The sequence below is a fragment of the Ciconia boyciana genome, chromosome 16 (assembly GCF_034638445.1).
Source record: "Ciconia boyciana chromosome 16, ASM3463844v1, whole genome shotgun sequence".
NCBI classification, from domain to species: Eukaryota; Metazoa; Chordata; class Aves; order Ciconiiformes; family Ciconiidae; genus Ciconia; species Ciconia boyciana.
In genome coordinates, this window is record NC_132949.1 from 9,710,937 (window position 1) to 9,730,760 (window position 19,824).

Consider the following 19,824-nt stretch of genomic DNA (forward strand, 5'->3'; position numbering starts at 1 on the left):
CTTTCTTTGGATGCCACCTGGTGACCAAAGGCTACAGGGACAGGGCACAGTCCTACCAACCTGATAAGGAGGTCCCGCAGGTAGGCGAACTCACAGTGTGTCGTGTTCTCCACTGGTAGGAAGAGAAAGAAACCCATCAGCATGCACCCATGGCATGAGTATGGCAACCACTCAGGGTAAGGAGGACCTTGTGGGGCTTCACTAGCGTGTGGAGGGCTGAGATGGGGACTTACCCCCAGGGGCTGTAGGGTACAGGACTCAAGAGTCCTCTTTGCTGCTGTAAGGCCAGTGATTTACCTGGGCACCTGCCCCAACTCAGCATGACCAACTGGCTGGTGAGGTCTGACTGAGCATTCCTGGTCCCTTCCCACCATCTCCCACCAAATGAGGGAACTCCCAGCAGTACCTCCCACTGTGACCAGCCCACACCCCCCGCTTTGGACCAACACAAGCTTAAGTGGGCACCAAACAAGGCAGGGAAAGGGACAGGGTGAGCTTTGCGGTGAGTGCCGGGCACAGCTCCACAGAAGTGTTCATCTATAGCTTCACCACGAGCATCCTGCAACATCCCAGGCATGCCAGTGAGCGTGCTGCCCGGGCTGCCGGTGCTGCGGAAGGACTTGATCTCTTGCTGACAAAGGCTACTGCTGTCTGAACAGGGCTTGGAGCAAGCAAGAGCGTTTGCAAGAGGGAAAAATCAAGGGGTGTTGCTCCAACACAATTAGTCTGACGGCTCACAGTTTACCAGGCATTTGAATTTAAAGGATCAACTCCCTTTTTTTTTTACTTTTTCCACTCAAACAGGCTTGAACATAATGCAGAAATGGCAAGACAACAAATAACACTGTTCTGCAAAGGCTGCCCATGGCCATAGCTGGGTCCTGGGGTCTCTCCGTGCTGAAGGCAGATGCCACACGCAGAAGGTGAGTGGTTTAATGAGCCCCATTAAACTCAGAGCTTCCAAGGACAAAGCACAAGAGGGCAGCAGAGCTTTAAAATACACTGATTTTCCTGGCATCTTTGTTAAGCCATCCCTCAACACAGGATTCCTATGAAAAAGACTCATAAATGAGAGAAACCTATGAAATGAAGGGGAGGAAGATAAGATGGGTGGCACTGGAGATGTGTCAGTTGGCTGCCAGGGACAGGGAAATGTGTAGATGCAGTGGAGCCAGGAGCCTTCATCTAGCCTTTAAACCATGATTTAAAATGGGGGATAAAAAAGAAAGATGCTGATGGGATGAAGATGGAAGAAGGAAGAGATCCCACAAGGGCACCAGCCAAATGACGGTGGAGGGTACAGAGACCTACAGATGCCGGGGGAAAGGCTCTAATCTGGGCTCGAGACACAGAGACATCAGCACTACACTCGTGTGCCCTCAAATCCAGCAGAAGCCAGGCCACAAGAAACCCAGAATTCTCCCCTCCGGCACTCAGCAGCCCCCCACACTGCACAAAGGCCCAGGAACTCGGTGCTGGAGCATTGGCCAAGGTGTTTTCAGTCCCCAAACACCAGGGAAGTGATTTTCTCTGGAGGGGCAGGGAAGCACTATATACACCTTGACTTCTACTGCTGGTCTTGGACCTCGTCGCCTTCTGTCAGGGGAGCGAGATGGGCTCAAGATGTAGGGAAACAAGGACAAAGTACCTTCAATGGTGCCCCACTTGGTCTTCCTTCCAAGGATTCTTCTTCCATTAACCTGGTACTCCTGGTCACTGCCCACCACTGCAAAAGGGATCATTTCCTGAGGAAAGAGTAAAAAAAGGTTAAGTTTTCCTCCTGAAAACTGGTCAGGAAAGCAGGCTGGCGAGCAAAGTCCTACGTCAAGCTGCTTTCAGAAGAGAGCTTCATGGGATGAGCTGGTCTGTCCCTGATGCTCCTGAGCAGCATTGCCTGCCAGGGACCACAGGCAGCCCAGAACCTGGGCAGCAGCATCTCTCGCACACGTGCCCAGTCCAAAACCAGTCTAAAACCAGCCCAAAACCAGTCTAGCCCAGCATGTCATTGGCAGGCACCAGCGTACAGCCAGGGCAAAGGTATGATGCTTCCCTGGGAATCGCCCCCAGCATCTGGCAACCTGTGGCTCAGTCATTTCCTGATCCAAGGAGGTGTCTTTGTACTTAGAGTCCCTAGAAGACTTTCTTCTTCCTTGAATTTGTCCAATCCACTTTATTGAGCCAAAAAATTGTTAGCTACTTCCCATAGCAAGGAATTGACAGCCACAAAAGCAGAGCAGCCTATGGGCAAATTACCTCCACATGCCGGTAAGGCTGCTTCCCTAGCCAGGGATGGGCAGACACTGGCACTCCCTGCCCCTGGGGCAGGGCAAGGGGCCATGGGAACTCTCTGCCTGCTGGTTGCTGAGGGCACCTTTGAGGAACGGAGCTGGGGGAAGGAGCAGTGACATGGACAGGAGAGGACACCTTCCCCAGGTACCTTCCTCACCCTCTTTCTGTCCCTGCTCTGAGCTCTGGCAGGATCCTTGGTCCTGGGCAGACCCCCCTGGACAGGGGCAGAGCAGCTTTGGAAAGAAAACAGAGGCACTTTGCAAGAGACCCTCCAGGACATCACCAGCACCCAGAGCTGCAGGGCCCATCCAAACACATCCAACCTGCAACGCCATGCACTAACCCTGAATTTCTCATTCACTAGCCGATCTTCGGAATCTTCATCAAACTCCTTCTGAGGATACACGTCGATCCCATTGGCAAGAAGATCGGCCATTATCTAGGAGAGAAGAGCAGAGGAACACGTGAAGGAGACACGGGCAGAGGAGCTGCACTCCCACCACGGCGGCAGCTCCCAGCTAACCCAAGAGGCTCTCATGAGCAATATCCAGCAACATCTTCCCTCTCCATCCTAAGCACTGCCCACCCTGGGGAGAGAGACCTGTGTTTAACTGCTACACACCTACCAAGAACTTGCCCTGGAATCTCTGCAAGAACCTGGTGCCAAGACACGGTTCAGGCTGAGAGTGAGATGAAGTTATATGAGCTGGGCGTTGCTTTGTGATTGAAAAAGACAATAAGACAATACAAGCTGCACCAAGCAATGGAGAATGTAGCTGCCAGGCACATAACCCAAAGTTAAGAAGTTGCTTTCTGGTGTCTGCTTATGCTCCTTGGAAAAGGAGTCATGGCAGCGCCTGATCCGCAGCAATAGGGACACAGACAGCTTGGAAGAGCGGCCTTTAAGGATATTGCTTCTGTGCAAGCGGAAGAGATGCTGAAATCTGATTCCTGGGTGGAGGCTCAGCTCACAGGGAGCACGGAGGATCAGCCTTCTCCAACAAAGCTGCAAACCCAAACCCAGCCTGCATGCCCACTCCCATCGCTTCCTATGGCAATAAACTCCTCCACATCAGCCCTACATTGCAGGCTCGCAAAGGAAGCAGATACAGACCAGAGAAACCCCCCAGCCGGCCTTCCACCCCCCAGCCAAACCCACACACTATTTTTAGGGGAACAACCCAACCAAGCCAGCTCCGCAGGGCATCGGAGCCCATTCCACTAACTCAGTGCAGTGCTGGCATCAACCTACATAGCCTGCAGCCAGGCTGGTGCTTCACCGTCACCTGCCCACCCTGATCCAAACCCAAAAACCTATCGTCTCTCCAAACCAGCTACACCCCCAGATGCAGACAGGGCTCTGCTTTTTGGAATCAAGCACACATGCACGCTGGAGCAAAGGGAAAAGGTCCCAGCCTGTGCCCACCTGGACTGACTACCTGCCCTCTCATTTGCACCAGCGGATCTGGAGCCATGAGCGTTAACGAGGGCGAGCCCCTTGCAGAAGGGGCACTGCAAACATGCCACATCTCTACATGTTCTCCCTCCATCTGGAAGGATTTTGGGGGTCTGATTACAATCAGGAATGTAATTAGAGATAGGGTGAGCTGATCCTGTACAAAGCCAGTGCAGAGTGGGCAAGCCAGGTGGTATCCCCATGGTCTTTCATTGCACAAGGATGGTATCAGCAGTCAAGAGTGCCCAGGTGACATTTTAGGTCCCAGACTGACTTTGTAGTCCCAGAGCCAGCAAGCCACCCGCAGACACCTGGATACGTGCACTCATAAGCTCTGAACGGAGCCAGCGGTCTGCAATAGCCACTGCAGAGAGCAGATGTGGCACCGCGGGCTCACACCCCCACCCTCCTGCACCAGCTCCTCACAGATCTCTGTGCAAACAGGCTGACGCGCTGATCAAGCCCAGCCTGGATTACCTCTTGGCTCCATTTCCAGCTATCCTCCAGCTCACTGCAAAGGGAACTGCTTGCAGAGTTTGGATTCAGCCCCCCAAACCAGACTGTATATTTCAGGGCCTGATCCTGCTCATCAAGAACCGGGAAGACACTGGTGTGGGAAGGGGTGACTCATCCTCTTCTGCATGGAGGCATCGAACAACCCCTGGCTAATGTGCTGTCCTCTCCATAACCAGTGGAGGTGGCCCCTAAAACTGCCCTTTTGGCAAGACCCCCTTTCCCTCTGCTTCACTTCCCTGCAATTCAGACTCACGGACCAAGGAGCTTGGTGGGTTGCTTACTTCTGCAGGGAATGCTGAGGCCATCACGCCTGCAGCCACATCCATCAGTCACACAAACAGATTTATAGCCCCTTACTGAACCCCAAAGCGGGGCATCTCCACCTCTCAGCAGCACCAGGCATGCATGCACTGAGGAAAGCCCATGCCTCGCTGTGGATTCAGACAACCCCTCCTCAGCTCCCCACCGCCAGCTCTCAACCAAGGGAATTTCATGCCTTGCTTCCCCCATAAATCTTACCCAGCTGAGCTCAGCAAACCCACACATTTTTTTGCCTGGTTCCTGTATCAGTGCATGATGCTGCACAGGATGAGTTTTCCAGCCTCTATGTGCAGCACTGCCTACCTCCCAAAACAACAGAAACCAGCCTGAAGATAACAACAATAATAACAAAGGAGGCAGGAGAAACAGGCCCCAAGACTTAGAGCTCGAAACTTATCCCGCACTGACAAAGATCCAAGAGAAACACAAGGAACTGCTTGGAGCGCAGGCCTTTCCTCCAGCCACGTGGGATCGCTCAGAGCTGCAGCCGGAGGAATGCGCTGGGCTCCCGGCCAGGCGCTCGCCTTCCCAGCCTTGCCGGGGAAAGGCAGGGGGAGCCGGGGAGGGGGAAGGGGCAGGAGGGGATGGGGGACAAGAGATGGGAGCCTGGATAAGAGCTGCCAGCCCCTTACCCTTTGTTTGAAGTAGTCCCTCTCCTCCAGTGTTAACGTGTCAGCTTTTGCAATCACGGGGACGATGTTGACCACTTTGCTCAGGCGTTTCATAAACTCGATGTCTAGCGGTCGGAGCCTGAAAAATACAGCAGAAAAAAAGGAGATTTGTGCACTGCTAGCAAGGTGGGGGGCTGCTGCAATCCCCCCCCGGGGGGGGAGGCATTCAAAGACTAGACACAGAGTGGGAATCACTTCCTTTCAGATAGGATAAATAAAGACATTTTCTTAAAAGCATGACAGCACACGTCCGTCTTGGAGGCAGTTTGCAGACAAACACTTAAAACATTTCCCTTTCAAAGCACCCTGCTATTGCCTGCGAACCCTCGCAAAGCCCTGTGAAGCAGGAGAGGGCTTTTATCTCTGCACGGATGCTCAGCCACAGAGGACTGCGGGAACTTGTCCAAAGCTACATGTGTCCTTGGCGAAGCCAGGATGAGAGCACGGCGACACTGGCTGCGGGGCCAGCCCACCTGCGATGTACAAATCAAGCTGGGGAGAGACCACAGTGTGAAACCTCCTCCAGCCCTATCCAAGCTGTCACCCACTGTCCAGGGACAGCATGATGTGGAAATGGCCACAGGTGACTATTCCTGCTCACACTCCCTCCTGCGTTGAGCACCAGCCTGCTGCCATGCATGCGCCAGGATTGCATCTTGCATCCATCGGTTGGGATTTAAAAAGTCTCTGCTAATTCTCCAGGGGTTCACACAGCACAGAAGAGATGCTGCTTGTTCCAGAGGGCAAAAATGTCAAAAAATCTCTACGAGAAAAGTCTCAGCAGAGGAAAGCTGCAGAGATTGCATAACCCCAATGATCAGCCCCTCGAGAAATCCCTCCCTGCTAAACAATCCTGCTGACAGCACAGATTTGACCTCCAGTGCCACACTGCTCCACATCTGAGGGCTGCAGTCCAGCTGCAGACAGCGATGAGGGCACCTGGCCATGACCCTCCCTTGCTCCTCAAGTCCTCCTTGAAGGTGTTTTTACTGCTTGGGGGGTTCCCAAGCCAGCTAGAGGAAAGCCCTCCTTGGGACACCTCCGCTTGCTGCAGGTCCCCCTTGGTGGCTCTGGAGGTGATGGGGACACACGTCCAGGCAGGACAGTTGAGCAGATGTTGCCTTGAAAAAGGAAACCTGGAGGTCCCAGGGCAGACCAGGGTACAGGAACATCTTTGGGGTGCTCATGCATTAAGAAGCCTGTTTGAAACAAGCCCTCGCTGAAAGCACACAGGGAAGGGGCAGGAAGGTCAACGCCAGAGCCCCAGAAGCAAAGGGACACCTCTGCCGCTGGTACATCCTCATGACCTCCAGTGGCGGCATATGCCAGCAGGACACAACCCAACTCATCTTTGGTGAAACTGGGGCAGAGAGAGGTGAAGTCACCTTTCGGAGGAGCTGTAAGCTTCAGTGGCAGAGCTGGGGCCAAGAATGAGACCTCCCCAAGGGCAGACCAGCCCTGTACCACAAACCAGAGGCCCATGGCAACTGGGAAGAAACCAAAATAAATGGGGCGGTGGCTTAAAATGCCCAGGTGCAAGCAGGCACCCAGCAGGAGCCCTGCGTGGGGGAACACAGAGCAGAGCAGAGCAGAGTGCTCGGGGAGAACATGGCCAAGAGAGCACCTACTGCCAATATGCTCAAGCCAAACCCCAGCATGGTCTTCTCAGGCCCTACAAAGGGCTCAGAGACCCCCACAGACCCCGCACAGCTCCCACAAACCCAGCAAGAGTCACATGAGTGCAAAGGGGAAGGGGCCGATCCTGCTCCTCGGCAGTCACCAGGCAGCATCCCCATCCCACAAGGCCACCCCTGCCTGGCTCCAGCGCCGAGGGAGGGATGTCCAGCCCCGGACAGACCCGCTCAGCTCCAACTGATCCAAAAACAGCACTCAAGGCTGCTCCGGCACAGCCAGCACTGGTGACCCAGCCGAGCCCTTCCCTGGTCAAACCCACTCCTCTCCCAGGGATCAGGCTGGACTGTGCCAGGTGGACCTTCTCCCCGGATGCTAACAGCACACACAGCACAGAGCACGTCGTTAGCGTGCGGACAAATTACTTCCTAACACAAACTCAGGAGTCACAGATCACCCTGGGCCCCAGGAAAGAAAGAGTTTGGCTATTAAAGAAAAGAAAGAAAAGAAAAAAACACAAGGAAACCCCCATGGACACATCTAAGCAGACTTGCTGCTGGCAAACATTGTTTGGAGCTCTGCATAATGTATTTCCCAGACCTCCAAGGAAGCAATGCAGTTATGCTCCTCTCCCAGCAGACTTCTTTCCCCTCCTTTCTCTTTGCTATTTTTTAAACAATTTTTCCTCTCTAAAAGCCTCTTCCCCTACTGAGACTGTGTTCCTGCCTCTTTCATCAGCTTTTCTTTTAGAGTGAAGACCAGGACGCATATGTAGCCGATGCAGATGAATTCACAATCAGCCAGACTTTTGAGTTTCAGCTCGACCGAAACGTAAAAGCCCTGTTACTGAGCCCTCACTGACACCCAGCGGATGCCGGCAGTGAGCCTGAGAGCAGGAGGCAGAGCCCGAGCCAGCCCACAACCCTGCCCGTGTCCACCAGCATCCACGCAGGTGCAGTGACCGTGTCCCACACTGGTCTGCATCCAAAGCCAGAAGAGCCTAAGGCACCTTTGACATGACTTTCTGCTCCGATGGGCTTCTGCAAGTGCCTCGTCCATGGAGGTCACCTCCCATGGGCACCTCCCTGCACCATCCTGGAGAACAGAAAGGGAACCAAAGGACTCCCCAGAAAAGAAAACTGTATGTTTTTAGAGTATTTTGCAAGTTTCTAGATATTCTACCAATTCCTTCTGGGTAGATCCAAAAAACCTTAAGTATTTAAAAGAAAGTGATTCTTTTCACTAAGAACGAGCCCTGTCGCTAGTCATCATATTCATGCGAAGACACCAAAGGAGAATAAATGGCTTAAGGCGATCAGGAGTGCAAAAAGCCTGATTTGCACTAATAGCCCTGTGCAGACCCAGGCAGACATGGCCAAGGTCACCATGGGGCAAGCCCAGACCTAATTCCTCCTAAACTCCTGCTCAGGACAGGAGGGACTTCTACTGGTATCTGCGGGGACCAGTTTTGGTATTTAACCCCCACCATCCCACGACAAGCCGCAGGCACAGCAGCGCTGCCCTCCGCTGGGTGTTTGAACTTGGTTCACCTCCACAAAGCATCGCTGCCAGAACCTGGCGAGGATTAGCAGTGAAACCCTTAGATATACAAATACACAAAACAGCAAGAGAAAGCGAGTTATTTCATTTCAGGTGTGTGCAATCTGCTCCAAGCAGATCACAAAAGAGAGGGTAGAGCTCAAGAAGAAAAAGCATCTGTTTCCTTCCCCTTCCCCAAATGGTCCCTGACATTATTAACTTGCAACTAGACGCATACACACTTTGGGCTTTGCTGGGAGGGGGTGGAGGAGCTCTAAGGGGAGTGGAAGGGCTGGAGCAGGAGCTGCAGGAAAGGCTCCAGCCCACCCCAGCCAGTGCAGGTTGCCCCCCCGTCCCCTCTTGCTATGGGGCTGGGGAAAGCAGAGCAGCTGGGTATACATTATCATGGCTGGGCACACGTTATGGTGGCTGAGCACATGCGTTTTCTGCATTGCCCACAGCCAGCACGCATGGACAGGATCTAAGCAGAGGCTCATTCCTGCTGGTTCTCTTGAAATGTCCTTATAGGAATCAAAATTCATGGTGAGCTGCAAAGTTATTTCCTTTTGGTTGTGACCCAGATCAAACTAGCAGCAAGAATTTGAGTCGTGCATTAAGCAAATACCAGCGAGCACCCAGCAGCTGCCCAGCCCCATCACCAGGACCCGCCAGCCAGCTCAAGGGACCCGGCCGGCACCCGAGACGGGCAGCTAGTGGGGAAAGTGGCAGTACATGTCAGCCCATCAGCCAACAGCTCTGGTACGCTCATAAAAGGGGCTGCCGAGGCTGGGGTGGTGTTTCAGAGCTGAGCGGTGCTTCACAGGGGTCAGAGCTGAGATATTTATTGGGTGGCAAAGAGCTGGGCTTGCGCGGCTGCAGCCAAAAGCCCCTGCCAGCACGTTACTTAACCTTCGCAAACATGGTTTTACAGGAGTGTTACAAGGACAGGGGGAGTGCAAACTAGATAGGTTGCAAAGCCTGCCCCGAACTCCCTGCAAAGGGAGACAGCAGTGGAAACTTCTCTGCTCATTAACCCTTGAGCTGCCCAGATGAGAGGGCCAGACTGAAACAGAGCCAAGCAACCCTCCACTCCAGCCTCTGAATCTGTGCACCTGGTTAACTTTGCTTTTTGCCCCCCTCTCCTTCCCTTTTTATTTGAGAAAAAAGCAAGCTCTCACCCAATGACCTGGTAGGCTTAGCCCTGGCTGCCTGCAGCAGCCACATGCCAGGGAAGGGATGCCGAGTCCTGTGCCATGCCTGACCACGTGAGCGGGGAGGGACAGACGGACACAAGTCACCGCTGCTTTGGTTGCATCACACAGTGAGGGCAGCCGTTCCCCAAAGGCAACACAAACAAGCCCTGAGCAATCACCATCCCGGTACGGACGGCACCAAGCATTCTGGGATGGCAAGCAGCACAGGAAGCACATGGATGGTGCCATGCGGTAACAGTGGGGTCCTCCACAGCTGGCTGTGGTTGTCCCTAGAGCGGGTCCCTGCAGCACTACGAGCCACTGCCCTTGCCAGCCACGCTCCCCATTGCCTCACAGTGAAGCCAGAAGCACCAAAGCAAGGACCTGGATTCCCTTCCCATACCCTTCCACGTGGGACTACGGATGACCTGCCTCGGTGGGGGCACAAACCTCCATTCAGCCTTGTGCGACAACCCCATGACATGGCTTCCCAAACCCTTGTCCTCCAAAACGAGCATGATCCTCTGCTACCAGCACTGCCGCAGCAGCTCCATCCCACAGGAGAGGTGGCCACGCCACCCATGCGTGTCCACGGACCACGGGAAGCACTGGGGAAAGCCCGTCTGTGATGATGAGAAAAGTAATTTGGGCTTCACAAGGGAGCAGAAAGGAAACCCAATGCCTGCTCAAGCCCTCAGAGAAGCAAAATTTCCCACCCACTTCTCCCTCCCAGTGGGGTTTGTCCCCCTTCATTCGTTGGCTTATCTCTGTCCCGTGGCAGGAGGGGACGTGCGAGCCAGAGGTCGGTTCTGACACCGGGGCAGGAAACCACAGCCCCCCAAGCCGCAGCCGGGGAGCAAGTGCCGGCCCCAGCCGGGCTATCAGGCTACCGCGAAGGAGGATCAGCACAGGGCTCAGCAACAACGGCCTCCAACCACTGGGCTCGCTCGGATATTGGAAACACATGTTCATTGGAGAGAAAGAAAAAAAGCAACTGAACTTCCACGCAATTGCTGTTAGCCGGCGGGTGAGAGAAACCAGAGCGCACGGCTGGAGAGGCTCCGGCGGGGGACACAGGGATGGGGCTCCACACCACCGCCTGCGCGGCCTGGGGAGGGCAGCCACCACCACCCAAAATTTGCTACCTCCATGGGGGTGTGGTATCCACATGCTTTTAGGGGTTAAACACCTAAAACAATGAGAAAAAGCTGAAGCATAGCTAATGCTGCAACACTCTGGCCTGCCAAGGCAGGGTCTGCAGATCAGGGCTGAGACAAGCGGGACCAACACGCTAGACTGTCCTAAAAATGTCATCTCCCTTTGAATCGTTTTTTGCTTTATCGTATTAAAACATAAACGTTTTGTTGGCCCCTCTGCTCCCAGTCGACAGCCGGTTACACAAGAAGAGCATAACTGGCCCATGCAGTCATTTTATTCCAGTGAAGGATGCATTTTTGGTCTACCCACTGACAGAAGCAAAACAAAGTCTTTTCTATTGGAATAAATCTCTACATGGGGAAGAGGAAAAGGCTGACATTAACACAGTGCTGGCAGCTTAAGTTTACTTTTGAAAACAGACCCAAAAAAATCCCCACGCAGACAAAGCCAGAAGTGGAAGGAATTGACACAAATCAAAGGAAACTTAGATCTCATTTTATGTTGTGATACTTTAAGTCACATTTTTCAAGACACTTTAAGTGCCCCAGATTTTCACTGCAGCTACATGCCTAGGAAAAAAAAAAAAAGAAAAAAAAATAGAGCGAGATCTGGGTCTTTGATGCTGTCGCTTGAGAAGTGCCAGAGCCAGGAGAGCTCTGCACTGAATAAACTGCATCCCACTTGCAGACTAGTCAAACAACCTACAAAATAGCCTTAAAGGGTGAGGGTGCTCGCTCCCTTGGTAACACTAGGAAAACCAGCTTCTCCCCTTACAAAGGCAGGGGCACAGCAAAAAAAATTAATGTTCTGTTTGCAAAGGCAGCCTTTCCGTCCAATTTGAGAGCTCAGCAGCTGGTGTCAATCCTCAGTCAAGCAAGCAAGGTGACCAAAGCAAAGCAAGCAGCTAACCAGAGCTCAGGAAGGCTTTGATGGCCCCTTGGAAGAGGAAACGCCATGTTTCTCTGGGGTACAGCAGCTCTGCTGTGTTATTGCAAGGGCTCCAGAGGCTACAGCCCTAGGAAGGACAGCTTCACATTGTCCTCAAGCTTCTCAAGTCCCCAGGAAACATGAGGGGATCCCAAGAACAACCCTGACGGCTGAGCTGCCCAAGACTGAATGCAGGAGAGGGAAGCCCCAAGGGTCGGAGCGAAGACAGCAGGGTACGTACGAGTGGCCAGTGGCTGGGATGAAGTATATACAGCAGTGCACCCGTGTGTCAGGGATCCGCTTCTTCCGGTTAATGTTGATTTCCTCTTGCAGGTACTTCTCGTACTGGTCGTTAATGAACTTCATGATGGGCTGCCAGCTGCAGAGAGAGAGGAACATGGGACAATGCGTTTGTGTGAGGGATCTGGGCCACCCTGAACCTCCCACCTGGCCTGACTGTGTGAGCCAGGGATGCTCAGCATCTTACAGAATCCCATAAAACAAACAAACCAACCCAAACATTCAAACGCCCAGCTGCTGAACAGGGCAGTCCCTCAGCTCTTCGCACCCTGTCATGGCACAGGAGCAAGAGCAGCATCAAACCCCACAAAGCCCAGCCCAGATCATGGTGAAGAGAAGGCACCTGCCACCGGCCAGCCAGGCCAGCCCTGCCCCGGCCCGGGGGGCCATCCTGCACAGCCAGCCACTGTCCCAGGGACTCCTGGCAGAGTTCAGCCTTCAGAGCCACATGAGCGAGGTCCAGGGACCGGCCATGCTGGCACACAGCTGGTCCTGGCCGCAAACAAAGGTTGTCTCATGCCCAGAACAGCAGGATGTTTGTGGGCTCTCGCAGGGTCCAGGATCAGCCCTGGGGAGCATGGCACCGTGCTGCCACCCACAACAACCCTCTCCCCTGCTCCCCACAGAGCATGGGTGGCACAGGACCAGCCTGCGGCCCTCGGTACCAGCTCCGGGTCAGGATGTCCCGGGGCTCAGCCGCCTTCCCGCTGCACCGGTGCCCACGTCAGAGCAGCCAGCTCACCAGTTCTCGTTGTTGATGTGGTCTCCAAAGCCTGGGGTGTCAATGACAGTCAGCTTCATGCGAACCCCCTTCTCTTCAATCTCTGAAACAGAAAGGAAAGTTGGTGAGTGAGGCAAACGTCGATGGGCGCTCTGGCCAAGCCCACCCTTCCATAATCAGCTGGAGGGCTGGAGCTTGCTCCCAGGGGAGAAATGCACTTTCACAGCTTCTAACGGGCACAAATCAGCCCTCCAAAGGGATGCAGCGCCACATCTGCCCTGAAATGCCATCCCCCCATAGCCACCTCACTTGTTCCCTTCCATCACAATTAAGTCAATGCTGGCAGACAAAGAAAAAAAATAGATGTTTTCTCAGCCCTGCAAGCATCTCTGGATGGTAAAAGCCCCTCCAGAGAGATGAGAGTGGAGGTTTAGTGGAGGTCCACAACTGCTGTGAGCCCCCGGAGACACAAGGCAGAGCAGGAGCAAAAGCCAAAGCACCAGGTGGGATCTGCAGAGCCTCACCGTGAGTGATGGATTTGATTTCAATAGTCTTGGGGATCCGCTCTTCAGAAGTCGGCTGTACAGACTTCCGGCTGATTTTGGATTTGAAGAGGGTGTTGATTAATGTGGATTTCCCCAAGCCGCTCTGACCTGGAAAAGAGCAGGATAAACCACAGTCGGCACTCACTTGTTTCCGGGCTATTTTTTCAGGGGCCAGAGGATGGGGCTTGCTGACGGACTCAGCCTGCACTGGATCTGCAGGAGGGAGGTAAGAGTTGCAGCTGCTTCCCTGCAGCCTTCCCGGCTCAGGAGCTCGAGGACATCCCAGGCAGGAGGATGCTGCTGGCAGCAAGCACCTTCCCTGTCTCCAAAGCAGCCAGCTTGCTGGGAGTGAGCAGGGCAAGAGCCAGTTCCTTGCATCCAGCCAAAATCACAGCAACCCAAAGACAGGCAGACACCATGAGGGATGTTTTAAGGGCTGCGGTGACACTCAGCAGCCCTGAAGAAGGGCATGGAGACCAGGGAACCCCAGGAAGGAGCATCGCAACACATCTGTGCCTTTAGCCTCCTGCAGCCTCCCCTGTCCAGCCTCACAGGGAAGACTGAGGAGCAACTTGGCAAGCCCTTAGCTGCACAGGATTAACAGCAGCAACAGCCTTCCAAACCTCAGCCCTGCAGCATCCACTGCTGCTTCCCGGACGGACTTGCTTTTGGAATCAGACCAGCTGGCTGCAAGGACCCTTTTAGGCAGGTCCGAGCCAGGAGCTCATCTGAGTCCCACAAACAATGTCCCAGGAAGCACATCAGATTCCACAACTTCAGAAAAAACAGCTTTTACAGAAAAGCATTTTTATGCTTTATATCCCAGAGCTGAGGTCAATCCATGCAGAAAGGACACCAGCAGCTCTCAACTCTCCAGAGCAGTTGTCCCACGAGCTCAGAGAATAATTTTTCCAGAGCAAAGAAAACAGAAACTCCTCAAAACTGGACACTTGGCTTCACAGCAGACATCCTGTGCCCCCTGCAATCACTGCAGAGCTCCTGCACACACCACGGGGGTCCCTTTGGTCCCGTTCTGCTGAGCCACGTTGCAGCCAGCTATCGTGGCACTGCGACCAGCATGTGCCTGGCACCGCGGAGTATCTCTAAGCATGAAGCCGGCAAGGATTTCACCTACGTCCTCCAGGGCCCTGACCCATCTAGCCTGCCAAAGGCACCCAACGCTAAGCCAACGGTAGAGTCAACCAGCACACTGGCACTGGGCATCATCTCCTGGCCAGCCCGCTCCATAATCAAACAGCAATTTAGAGTTGAGTTTGCAATGCTACCAATGGCATGCTGCAATCCAGTACAGGAAAACCCTGTTCACCAGCCACTATCGCAGCTGGGTTGCGGAAGAAACACGTGGACCAGGCTGGGGTCTGGTGCTCCCAGACCTCTGCTGCCTGAAAACACTCAGGGCCAAGTGCAAACAGGTCTGGAGCTGCAAACGCAGAGAGACAAAGTGAAGCGAAGGTCTCATTGCGCTGTTTATCATTAAATGGAGCACGTGGGGAGAGGGGGAAAGCAGGGCGACACACTGCTAGAGCTCCTGGCAGTCGGTCTCTGCGTTCGTGCCTGTCCAAGCCGCCGGAGCCGGACTGCCTGGAAAGGGACCAGAGGCAAGAACTGCCGGCAGCAATGGATGCAATGTGCTTCTCTGAACCGCGGCCGTAGGCTGACCTCACCGAGTGACGGATGCGGCTGCACCCCGGGGACCCGATGGCTGAGCGCAGGGCGGACCTGCTCCCACCTCCCCTGGTTTGCAGCCCAGTGTGTTTCCTTAGGCTGAAATCAGGCAGGAAAGAGCAGATCAGCCCCACTCCGCCTGGCCAGCTCTCCTCTCCTTCCAGCTGCTCTGCACCAAAAACTGAACACAAAAGATGTGCTTTGGGGTTTTTTTTAAGCGTAGACCTTTTTTCTCATCTCCACAGCCTTAGACAACACAGGACTAACCTGACCTCAGCCTGAAGCCTCATCTCAGAGCTTTGGTTAGCCTGGCAAAACCCTTTTGAACAGGGACCCTGGTACACAGGGTACAGGATTTTCAAAAAGCCCCATCACAAGGACGTGGTGAGGGTAGAGTGACCCCATGCTGGCAGTGGTGCTCAATGCCCACCTGCCCTGCAGAAGTCACCTCCCTCCTTGCATCTCCCATCTATAATGATGGGATTGCAGGGATTGCAATGATTTCAATGCAAGGACTCGCAGCTTAGACTGGATGGGAATAAAGGAGCTAAACTAATCCCTAGAAGCTCCATCATCCCCTGGAAAAATGCAGCAGGATGAGGGCTGGCTGCTGCCTCCCAGCCTCAGCAGAGCATCCCCTCCCCGAGGGGCACCCCACGAGGTGCTGCTCCTCCCGCATCCCTCCCTGCATCTTCTGGGAGGGCCAGAGCTCTACTTGTTTATGCTGCCACGAATTCCCCAGCCTGTAAACAGTCAGCCCAGAGCCTGCCAAGGGAAGAACAATGTTTTCCAGCCGCGCTGCAGTATGGGCTTTCATACCACACACAGTGCTGCCAAGGCAAAGCCAGGCCCTTTCCTGAACATCCCTCCGCATCTGCAAAGCAGAAAGCTGAGGCACTGCCGTGGTACAGCCTGCTCGTGGAGGGACGGGTGCCTCTTCTGGCAGGGAAATGGGGGCTCAGCTCATGCAATCTCACTTGCAGGCTCTCAGGATCAGTGCTGCAATCCCTCCATCCTGGGAGTGCTGCTCCACTGGCAGCAAAGAGCTGAGTTTGTTAAAAAACCTTGCAAGAACTGGTTGTGCAGTGACCAGGTTTGCAGCGATCTCCCAGCCTGGGGAGCCCTCCCCACAGATCAATTTGTGTATGAAAATACCAAATGGGAAAGGCAGAGCATCAGCAGAGCTCGCTGGGAAGCTACAGCACACTAATATCTTGTACAGAATTAGCAAACTCTGGATCAGGCCCTCCCATAACCCCAGGAAGCCCCCCAGGGCTTTGCGGACTCCTACCCCATGGGCATCCCTGCACAAACCCGCAGCCCTACACAACTCCTTGCAAGAGGAAGCGGGATGGCGAGACCCCACCACCACGCCACCGCCCCTCGGAGATTCAGGCAGGGAGAGCTGCTGCCTGCACAGCCTGGCCCTGGGGAACACAGCCCAGCTCACACAAGGGGCTCCACGGGACCAGGCCAGATGCTGATAGCTGCAAAAATGCAGAAAAGGCTCATTTCTTTTCCCTTTTCCCCCTTGCACAGCCTCCCATGGTGCCTGCCCAGCTCTCTGGTATACCTGGCATTTTGCTGGTGAGTGGCTGGTGCAGTCCCTGGCACCAGGAGCCCTGGGGCTGCAGGAGCACAGACCCGTACAGCAGAAGCTGCAGCCAGAGCAGCGGCAATGCAGCCAGTGATCTCTAGCTGAAATAAAGCTCCTTTAGCTCATCCACCCTGCAGCCTCGGAAAGCTAATGATCAGGAGCTTGCAGGCAGAAGGATTTGGACACACAACTTCCAGCCCTCCGTCCCTGCATGTGGACGCCCTCTGGGACACCCTCATTCCCCCCATGCCACACTGGAGGTCCCCAAAGGAGTCATCGGTAGCAGAAGCTGTTCAAACCAAACCACCAAGCCGTGCAAACCCTTTTGCTGCTCTTGATTCCCGCCAGTAAATCACACAATGCATTTCTTCCCTAGTAATTGTAGTGTGGTTGCATCTGCTGTCTGAGCTGCTCAGCACAATCTCTTAAATACAAGAAAACTCACAAGCAGGAATTTTAGCCAAACTGCTGGAAATACCAACAAAGATCAGGGCTCTGGTATACCAAGCAGTGATGCAACCCTTTGAGCCCTAACATGCTCTCTGACTGCTCAAACCAGTGCAGGGCTCCCAGGAGAGTGGGCAAGGGAGATCTCTGCAAGGCTTCAGTGAGTCCCGACACCCCTTGAGGTGTTCCCCTCCGCAACGTGCCTATGGGTAACACGCTCCAAGATGTGGGAAGACGCACAGAACCACAGGCCACGTCACATCACCAGCTTTAACGACAGCTGAATTCAAGCAAGCTCCTCGGGACTGGGGTTTGCTGACTCCTAAGGCAAAGACCCCAATGTTGAGCCTGAGCTGCTGCTCCTGAGGAGGCTACAGAGGGGACAAACATCATCACAGAAGAACAAAAACAACTCGCTGAGCACGTTGCGGGCAGCTGGTGCAGGGAGAGAACTCACCCACGACCATGATGTTGAACTCAAACCCCTGCTTCATGGCTTTCCGTCTCATCTGCTCCAGGATGGCGTCTATCCCCACATAGCCAAAGTCCGCAGCCGGTTTCTCCGGCCGCATCGGCGCCGGCTGCTTGGGGCCAGCATCCCGTGGAGCGTCCGTCATGCTGGGTGCGTGGCTGGGAACTGCCTCTGGACCTGTGGAAGCAAAGAGAGGGTGGTCAGGGGTAGAAGGCAGTGCTGAGCACACCAGGATGCTGCTCCTGTCAGGGAACGAAAGGAGCTGCTTGTTGCATCTGAAGCGGGAATAAGGCACGTGTGGGGACTCAGGGCACCAGGAGACTAAGAGGAAGGAGGCACACGGGACCTTCCTTGACCTGTAATTACATTAAATTTAGGATTCCCCTTCTTAACTTCCTGGATTCACCTTGATCCCTGCCTACATCACCAAGCCTGCTGCAGCAAAGGGATGCTGCTACAGAGGGAGCAGGCACACGAGGTGCAGCCAATCCGTCGCCGTGGAACGGGACCCAGTGCCGAGAAAGTCCTCGGCACGAGTCCAGAAGTTTATTTAGTGAGTGACAAAGGCTTTTAGCAACACAGCCCTGTGCCCAGGAGCTGCCGCTAAAGGCTTGGAGACCTACACAGCCTGCCCGCTTCTCTGTACCACTGTAATTACAGCGCTATGCAGATTGCTGGTGGGAATGCCTCGTGGCCACGTTTCGGGGAACTGGATGGCTTTGCAGACACAGAAAAGTCCTCGGCATCTACTGACACGTGCCCTCCTTGAGCTCCAGCTGACGCGGCATGGAGGCTGCTGGCCCCAGCTCGCTTCTCGCCAAAAAACCAAAACCCAATGCATTTGCATCAAAACAGGTCGTGCCAGACAACACCCACGCAGTCACAAAGCTTTCACGATCCTGCTCTAATTCTGCTGATATCCGACCGAGGAACCCAAACCCTTCAACTTCCCACAGAGACAGGGCGCCTGCCTCCCCTGCAAGATATCTCCAGGTTAGCAAAGTGCTTCAGGAGAAGCAAACGTACACCTACCACCTCATTTAACACCTTCATAACAAAAATCAGAGAAACACCCACTCCCTCAGGCACCAGCCAGGAGCATCTGCCACCAGGAAGGACAATCTGCCCTCGATGCACTACTGGGCAATGCAATCTGCTCCCACCCTGCCCCAGCTGCTCCGCACTGCTGTTGCCAGCACAGCAAATATCCTGAAGGCAGAGCATGCACAAGCTCAGCCCCGGTCCTTGCAAGCTCCTGGAGGTATCAGCAGCACAGGGCAAGCTCCTCTAACACAGGCACGGAGAGGCAGGTTTTAGGAAAACAATTTCTGAGAGCCCTCCCCACCCTGGGCTGCTGCTGATTGATGCCCGGGCCCCTGCAGCCACCAGCCTAGGCAAGCATTTTATTTTTGTTAAGCCTTTTGCAAAGCTTATTTATTATGTATTTGATTATTATTAATTTAAAAATATTATTATTATTTACAAAGGACTTATTGCAAAGTCCTCATCCTCATTCCTTCAAACAGGAATACAGATCTCAGCTTATCTGCCTCACCCCACTGTTATTTCTGGCCTTTGATGAGGTGCTGCCTGGTTTTCTCTCCCTCCCTCCAAAGGGATTTGTCTGTAGGAACGTGGCTGGTCCAAAGGGACTCCTCCAAACACAAGCTCATCATCCCTTCTCCTCTGGTGACGGGCAGGAGCCACGGGAGCAGCATCAGACCGGAGCCTGACAGGGTCTGCAAGGCGGAAACGCTCACTTCCTGCGAGCACAGTGCGCTTCCATGTGCTCAAATATAGGCCAAGCAGAAAAAATATATAAAACTAATAAAAACCAAACCCAGAACTGATCCCAGAGACCACTGGGTCACTCTGAACCCTTTTTTCCAACCCTCAGCCCCGGACTGTGCAGACCAGCGTTACTCGGAGCTGCTAGAGAGCAAACATGTAGCTGACACATGCGGTAGCACCATGTTCCTCCCTGGCTTTGCACCGGGCACACATGGATTCAGGCTCTTGCACAGCTGGCAATGCGCTGCCGCACTGCTCCTTGCAAAGCCAACCGGCCCAGCGTGCCCAAGGTCTCAACGCAGATCCCAAATTAGCCCCATTCCAAAACAGCAAGGCCAAAAGTGGAAAAAATTCCTACATACCACCAGGAAAAAAAAAAAAAAAAAAAAAAAAAAAGAGACTAAATCACGTGGAAAATATGCTGCCACTGGCAGCAGCACTGGGTTATGCAATGGTTTTAACTCCTGCAGGCACCGCCTGCATGTGTGGGAGAGAGCCCAAAGCACCCTGGCCCCGTGGGACAGGAAAGCAGCCTGGAAAATTGGTGCAGATTAGGACCAGCA

General features: G+C 54.0%; 1 protein-coding gene across 6 annotated transcripts in view; it reads right to left on the minus strand.

Moving 5' to 3' along the window:
* Positions 1-19,824, minus strand: part of SEPTIN9 (septin 9) — a 147,359-nt gene that overhangs the window by 2,915 nt on the left and 124,620 nt on the right. For all 6 annotated transcript variants that reach the window (XM_072880670.1, XM_072880674.1, XM_072880671.1 and 3 more), the window contains 8 exons: positions 17,456-17,647; positions 13,248-13,376; positions 12,745-12,826; positions 11,944-12,081; positions 5,215-5,332; positions 2,633-2,728; positions 1,649-1,745; positions 61-112 (listed from right to left, as the gene is read on the minus strand). In XM_072880670.1, coding sequence (XP_072736771.1) covers positions 61-112; positions 1,649-1,745; positions 2,633-2,728; positions 5,215-5,332; positions 11,944-12,081; positions 12,745-12,826; positions 13,248-13,376; positions 17,456-17,647 — 904 coding nt within the window. The remainder of the gene's footprint in view (positions 1-60; positions 113-1,648; positions 1,746-2,632; positions 2,729-5,214; positions 5,333-11,943; positions 12,082-12,744; positions 12,827-13,247; positions 13,377-17,455; positions 17,648-19,824) is intronic.